The 8,489-nt window shown below is 26.0% G+C and overlaps 1 protein-coding gene across 1 annotated transcript; it reads right to left on the reverse strand.

The window, feature by feature from the left end:
- Positions 1 to 2,908: 2,908 nt before the first annotated feature.
- Positions 2,909 to 4,089, reverse strand: LOC121209373 (ethylene-responsive transcription factor 3). The gene has a single exon (XM_041079983.1). It carries the CDS (start codon positions 3,753 to 3,755, stop codon positions 3,123 to 3,125), a length of 633 nt encoding a protein of 210 aa, XP_040935917.1. The 5' UTR covers positions 3,756 to 4,089; the 3' UTR covers positions 2,909 to 3,122.
- Between the last annotated feature and the right edge of the window lie 4,400 nt (positions 4,090 to 8,489).

Raw genomic sequence — 8,489 nt, forward strand, 5'->3', positions numbered from 1 at the left:
GTATTTAAATTATATTAATTTTTTTAAATTAGTACTAAAATATTTTTTTGTTAGAATTAGTACCTAAACTTTTAAATCATTACTTATTTTTAAATTAGTCCTGTTAGAAAAAAAATTCAACCAATCATAACTTGTCATATAAATTTCTATTTATTTTACCTATTCTCTTATATTTTATTCTCTTGAAACAATTTTTACCAAATTTTCTTACATTTTCTCATCAACCAAACACCCAAAAAAATGTTTACTTCCTTGTACAAAGCTTCCACCATTTTATCATTTTCAAGCTTACTTTTTCTACAAGAAAGCTTGAAAATGAAAAAATGGAGGAAGCTTTGTACAATGAAGTAAACAATTTTATTTTGGGTGTTTTGGTTCACGAGAAAATGTAAGAAAATCTGATAAAAATTGTTTGATAAGAATAAAATATAAGAAAATGGGTAAAATAAATAGAGATCTTCATGGTAAAATATAATTGGCTGAATTTTTTTTACTGGCACTAACAATTGAGGTAAAATAGGTACCGGTTTAATAGTTTAAGTATCAATCCTGATAAAAAAATTTAGGTACTAATTTAAAAAAACTAATATAATTTTAATACCATTTTATTGTTTAATTCTTATTAAATATAGAAAAACTCAAATTTAAATTTTAAGAAAATAATATTATTAAAAATAATCATAAATTTAAAAAATATTAATTTTTTATGAGTTGAAAAAATATTTTAATTTCAAAAGTGTTAAAAAAAAAAACTTAGCTTAAACACAGGTCATGAGCTATCTCATGCCTATCTATTTTATTGTTTTTCTTTATAGCCCAGTGGATGGAAGGTCTGAGCAGCTGCAAAAGCTTCCTTGGTTCTAATGTCAAAAAATAGTCTTTTCCAAATTCCAATACATATAATTTTTTTTTATATTGTTGCATGTTTTATAGTATATTTTAATTTTGGTTTGATATTTAAATACAGAAAAAGTGCATGAACCATCCAAAAGTGGTCAAATTTCAAATGCAATGCATATGAGATATGCATGAGTATATTACAATTGCCAAATATCCTTCAAAATCATCCTATCCGAATTCTCAAGTTGCCACTATCAATCAAGCCTACAACAGAAACCCAAACAATATATCTATATATATATTTATTTATTTAATAAATTAATAGAGTATTATTTATAGGAAAATTATTAAAATAATATATATTTAATATTTTTTATCAAAATAATATTAATTGATATTTATTTATTAAAATGATTTGTTTTGAATGGTAAATAAAAATTTTAGTTTTATCAAAGCCCAAATCAGTATATGTCTTGTCCATGGAAGGTGAGAAGACCTTGAGGAGGCCAAATTGGCACCATCGAGCTTAGGTTAGTGCACCCTCCCTTTTTACTATAGAAAATGTATCATATTTGATCTAGAAAAATTCTTAATTCTCCCTTTTAAGGTCTTTATTTTTTATAAAATTTTTGTCTCGATAATTCAAATGTGAGAAAAAGTTTTTTATTAATGAATTGATATTTAAAATCATTCCATTTTAGATCTTTTTCTCGATTAAAGTATTGAATTTCTAAATTTTCATAGGAACTCCCCGAAATTCCTTTCAGGGCCTGTGGAATTATTTTTATAGATTCTGTTATTTCATTTATTCGGACTAAATAATAAACTAATGAATTTCTTTCTAAAAAAATAATCCCATATTATTTTGATAAAAATATTAAATATATATTATTTTCAAATTTTTCTCTAAAATTATATTAGCAATATGAATTTGATTAAATATTAAAAAATAATTAATTATAGTTATTTTTAAAAGTTTTTAATAGGCTATTAATTTGATTCATTTTTAGTGTGTTGTTTATGTTAGCTAACACAATCAGAGTTGAACTGATAAAATTTTTTTATATTATACATGTCCGTTATATGGTATATATTTGAGGGTTCATAGTTGCTCTTCTTAATAATATTATCTCTAAAATTCGAACTTACATTCTTCTCTTTAAAATACAATATGCCTTATTATTATACTCAACCACTCATTGATATTAAAGATTTTCGTAAAAACAAATCTGAGTAAAGATTTTTTTTTTGTCATAAAATCTAAATTGGTACATTAAATTGATTCACAATTAAGGAATGAAAAAAAAATGCTCTCTTCCATCTTGTGATTGAATTAATTGCACAAATATCTTTCTTCACCCAAAATCCTAGACGCCGTATTATGAAAATGTTTTTCTTTTTTTTCTTTTTCTCTTTCTTTTTCCCCTCTTTCTTCAATGTTCATCTTTCAAAACTTTATAGTGATTGAATGAAGAAATAAATAAACTCTCTTAAGAAAACAAAACACCCCAACTCAGCACAAAATAAAATATTACTACTGATTAGATTTTTCTCTTTTATTTAGATTTTATATATGATTTTAATTATATAAAAAAAATTTAAAAATTAAGTAGATGTGTTTTTGAAGATTATTTTCTAGCATATTATTAACTCTACAAAAGAAATTAAAAAATCATTATATGTTGTATTTATTTATTTTAAAATTTCAAATACACAACTATATGCCTTTAAATTTGAAGATGAGAACTAATCACAAATTTAAAAAAAAATATTCCTTACATAAATCATAAAACTAACATAAAAGAACAAATTAATTTTGCAATACATATATATAAATACAAAATAGTGTAGTGTTATTAGAATCGATCCGGATCAACATGTTAAAATGATAATCAACCGGTATATTAATCCAAATAAAGAATTGAACCGGTATATTAATTCAAATAAAGAATTGAACCAATCTCTAAATGAACCGCTCAAAATCTGGAAATTAGGCTTTTAACTTTTTAATCCATTTTGTAGAGAAAACTATGTTGACGAAAAGATTAAATAAACTCAAAACTTGATATGTATAACATCACAAACCCTAAATCATAAATCCATAATAACCATAATTCTAACAACAAAGTTCATCATTATGTGATAAAAATCAAAGCCAAGCTTCATACAAATACGAATTAGGACCAGTTTCATCAATCATGTCTTGTGTTCTTTCTTTTTCTTTTTCCTTTTTTAAGAAAAAAAAAGGGAAAATTAATAATTTATCATCATCATCATCGTGATCAAAGACATAAAGCAGTACACTGGAGATCATCAGCGTCATCCAACGGTGGAAAATTGAGATCAAAAGGCAACATTCTCCGACGTGAAGATGATGCGATAACCCCATCATCAACGACCGACGACGACGAATCGCAGTCGCTGTGACAATCCTCCGGCGCCAAAGGCGGCGTCCTCGGACGATACTTCCTGGTCGAAACCGCCGCGAAATCCGTCGACTTCTGTGGCGGTAGTTGAGCCGGTCTCGGCCCACTAAAAGATTCCACCGTGCTACTCATGCTACTCCTCGTCGGTCTTTGCGGGTTCACTTCCGGGTCTTCAAAATCACCCACCGGATATAACCGGCGGCCGTCGTCGGCGAAAGCTGCGATATTAGAGGAATTTACGGGAAAATTTGTTTTCGCTTTGGGTCCACGGCGTTGTCTCGCGGCCGCATCGTAGGCTCGAGCGGCGTCTTCCGCCGAATCGAAAGTGCCTAGCCAAACTCGAGTCTTTTTCACTGGGTCTCTAATCTCGGCCGCGAATCTTCCCCACGGCCTTTTCCTAACCCCTCTGTATCTTGGTTCTTTTAAAGATCCGTTGTTTTCTACTGCCGGTTTCTCAGCTACGGCGGCGGAAACTCGGCCTCTCCTCATCGGAAAACAGTCAAAATTTTAGATTCACACAAATTCCTTAAAAGGGTCAATGCGAATCGAAGAAATCAGATGAACAGATAACAAATTAAAAGAAAAAAAAAACGAAGCAACCCGGACAAATCAACCCACAAAATCTAATCTATAATCGAATTTTAAAAGACAAAAAGATTAAGGGAGAAGGCAGCAAGATCAAGAAAGCAAATAAAGGGAATGGGAAAGAAAGAAAAGGGAGAGAATTGTAGCGGGAGGAAGAAGACAGGCGCGATTGGGAAGTGGATGGCACCACCAAGAGGAGAGAGTTCACACAATAAACTGATATTGATTTTTTATTTGAGAGAGAGTTGGTGTTCGATTTTATTTTATTTTCCAATGGTCTGATTAGATTTTAGTCCTTCTACTATACTAGAATTTGAAATTTATTCCTTTTAGTCTAGTTTAACCTAATTATTATTCTTTACCATTGTAATAATACGAGAAAAATACTTATTTCTTACCTATTTATTACAATAGTTAAACCTAAAATAAAAAAAAGTATAAATTTATACTTGAAATTAGAAATATTAGTAAAATCTTTCGTAAAAAATAAGGCTTTTTCAAAATAAGCGAAAAATTTTCCGTTTCTTTCCAATAAGTTGTGGGAGTGACTAAATATTACTGATCGAATTAGTTTATTTCTAACTCGTATACTAAACATGTATAAAAAATAATAGTCCTATCAAATATAGCATTAAAGTGACGTTGATGTTAGTCCCTCTACTAATTATGGGTTTTTCTATAACAATAGGCGTCCCCAACTATTTTATAGTTTAAGTTTAATCTATTCAAGCCAAGTAATATTTAAATAAAGTCTTTCCAACAATGATAACTTCAATATTCAAATGCTTAAGGAATAGGTCCATTGCCACTTCTTCCTATCACTAATCATATTAAAAATTGAGATCTAATCATTTTACTTTAATTTGATATTGTTTTATGTTATTAGTATGTTTAAATTGATAACATCGATAGTTGATGTTGTTAAAGTTGTGAAATGATTTATTTGTAATAATTTAGTAACACATTAAGGTTACGTGAAATTTTAGATAATAATAAATTTACATTTTAAATATATTATCAACTTGGAGTTAGTAGTAATATTACAAATGTAGAGGACCAAAAGTTAAAATAAAATAATTAAATCTCTTGTTTTTTAGCATAGTAAAGAGAAAATGAACCTTTTACGATTAATTTCTATATTTATTTCCTCTCTTTTGTTGAAATGGTTTTTTCTTTCCCTTACTTTTCTCGATTTATCTACAATTCTCTTGTCCCCACAGTACTTACTCGGCCTTACATCTGTCCACGTATGTCCGTTTCAATTCATTTAAATTTATTATTTATTCAAATAATTAATAAAAATATTATTATATGACGTATATGAAAATTATTAATTTAAAATATAGATGTTAATTTAAAAATAATATAAATAAACAATAAAATGTATAGCTCGAAATTAATTAATCATAATAACAAATAAAATATGTACGATATTAAAATAAAAAAATAAATTATGTGTAAAATAAAATTTAAATACATAAATACACTAGATATTTATCATAGATATAATAAATTATGCATATTAAAATAAAATTTTATAAAATAAATTAAATAAAGCTTTGATTGGAACCTTGTGTGTTGGCTTGATGGTTAGAGTGTTTACTGCCCTAGGTGTGGCTTGGGCTCGAGTCGTGTTGCTGATTAAGGTTTTAATAATCTAATCAATGTGTGTTCAAACCCACCATATACTTATTTTAATTACTGGAAAATATTTTCATAACCGAGTTGGTGACCAGATTGAGGGTGACACCAACTAAATAAAATACTTAATAAATATTATAAATATATATTTAATTATAAAAATATTTTAAATAGTAAAATAAAAAATTCAAATTCTGCTCAACATTTGACTAAATCTAGATTATAACACAGTCATATTAATATGAAAATTGAAAGTGACTTTAGTTAAAATGGTAAAGTTGAGACAATAAAAACAATGATGTTCGAGTTCAAATCTTACCATGCATATACACTTTTCTAATTTTTATATAAAATATAAAATTACATTCAAAATAATATTTATTAATTTATAAAATAATAGGTTTTTAATAATTTAACAATTGGATTCAGCCTCGATTTAATAGGTGACACCGCTTCAATCAAACTATCAAATAATAGTATCACCTAAAAAACCATTCGAACTTACAATTTTCAAGAATCTAATATTATTGATACCAACTAAATTAAAACTCAATCAACAATTATATAGTGAAACCTATTACAAATTTTGAACCTCTAAATTATGATATTGCAAAAAAATCTACAAAGGGGAAAAAAAATCAAATTACTTGTTATTAACTATTACTATTTTAAAGATATTTTTCTTAAAAAGGGGAGAAAAAAAACTTAAATGTGAAAGAAAAGGTGCAAAGTAAAAGAAAAGAAAAATTAATTTTGCAATGGATTTTTTTTTCTAAAAATAAAAGATAATATTGGATAAAGAAAATAATGGAAAAATAACTTATAGCCATGATTATTAGTAATAAGTTGCTTAAAGTTGTGCAAGCATTCCACATTTTGCTTCTTTAAGCAACCTACCACCACAATTAGAATTTAAAATTAGGTATTATCCACAAGTTTTCAAAATTATAATCATTAATTTATGTTTTCTTTTTCTTGCTTCTCCAAAATGTGTATATTTGATTATGTTGTTTTTAATTTTAAAAAATTATCATCTAGGCTATTATATTTAAAATTTTAATGTTTTAGTCAATATTTTCGTTAAAAAAATATGAAATTTAATTTTTTTAAAATTAAAAATTAAATTTAACTCACAATAAAATAAGCGCGAATTTAACCCTATTCTTTTATTAAATATTAAAGCTAAAGTTCTTATGTTAGAGTTTGTGTGACCCAAATTCTGTCACTTGTTAAAAAAAAATACAGTGACATTGATTAAAATAAGATTTTTTAACCTTTAAATAGATGTAGTTAAAACTCTTCTTGTATTATTTAGTTTTCAACATTAGTGAATTTTTCCTCCTCTACCCATGATTTTTTTTGAAAGTATTTTCACGTAAAATCTGTGTTTTATTTTTCCTTTTCTTATTGCTTTACGAATTTTCTATTGCCATTATCGACGTCTATTATAATATTTATTATGCTTATAATAAAATACTATTCAAATTTAGTATTTCTAATTAATCACGTTTTACCTTTGCTACTTGTGATAAAGCAGACAATCCACGAGTAATTTATTTAACTTTTTAAATTTATTTTTAATGTTGATAATGAATTAAAAAACTTCTGTACGTGTTTTTATTTTATTTTTAATTACAGAAAATGGTGGAAAAAAATAGAAAACAAAGAGAAAAAGAAGCATTAAGCAACTTGGATGCACCATACAATTTTCTTATTTAAAAGTCTCATATATTCTTTTTCAAAATTATTTAAAAAAAGGGTAGGAAATAGACAATGTGTTTGTTAGAATTGCAGCCAAAAATGTGAATATGATCTTTTTCTTATCGTCCACAATGAAATATTATTCTAATAAATTGAACAAGTCTTTGCACTATTTGTAAAATTAAATTTTAGTTCTTACATTTTTGATTTTTAGAAATTTAGTTCTTCTATTTTTTAGATTTTAGAATCAAAGTTCGATTGTTAATATTATTATTATTATTTTAATTTTGTTGGTATAACATTTTTAAATAAAAAACATTTGCATAGTAGCCTTGTAGCTAAAAGAAATGATATTGTAATGAAATTGAATTTGGATTTGAAATTTGACAAATAGAAGAATTAAATTCTCAAAAATCAAAATATAGAAATTAAATCTAAAATTTATAAAAAGATAAAAGGTCTGTAATATATTTTGACCAATTGAAGCTATACGTTAAAAACTCAATTATTTAAAACGCATCATTGTGTTATATAATTATAAATTAGTTGTCATTGAAAAGGGTTACTCTTTTATTTAGTATATATATTCTTTATACTAGATTACGACATGTTTATAATGTGAGTAAAAAATAAAATTATATAATGAATATATTTATAAAAAATTGATTAAAATTACAAATAATAATTTCGTTGAATGGTAAATTATAATGTTAAATATTATATAGGCCGAGGGTAGTATAGTTTTTTTTCTAAAAAAATTACATAGTTCTTGAGATTTCATTGTATTTGTACCGTCCCTAAAACTCCCTGAATCGTGAACAGTTTAGGAATATATATAGGAGTTAGAATTTTCAAAGTAAATAAAATAATAATTAATAGTGTTAGTAGAGAAGGTTGGTGGATATTAGAAGGAATTGAAGAGACTCGTGTGTTAAGAAAAATAAATTCGGGGTATAGACTAAATTGTAAGAGAGTGAAAAGTGTTGGGGTAAAAATGTAAAAGACAAAAGTATAAATGATTAAATTAAATTGAGTGGAAAAGGAGGAAGGACTAAAAGTGTAAATATACCAAGTGAGTTTCATGAATTGTTGATGAAATTGGAGAGATTGATAAGAGACAAAATGGTCTTTTCTTAAATAGATTTTTAATGATTTTAATAGATTAATTATTAAATTAATAGGATATTTTTTATGGAAAAGTGTAGAAAACTCATCCATCTTACGCCACCACCATTCATGAAAGGAAAAGTTTTTATTTATTTTTTAATTTGGTCCCTTTCCACCATAGTCATCAAA

The sequence above is a fragment of the Gossypium hirsutum genome, chromosome A11 (genome assembly GCF_007990345.1).
Source record: "Gossypium hirsutum isolate 1008001.06 chromosome A11, Gossypium_hirsutum_v2.1, whole genome shotgun sequence".
Classification (NCBI taxonomy): domain Eukaryota; kingdom Viridiplantae; phylum Streptophyta; class Magnoliopsida; order Malvales; family Malvaceae; genus Gossypium; species Gossypium hirsutum.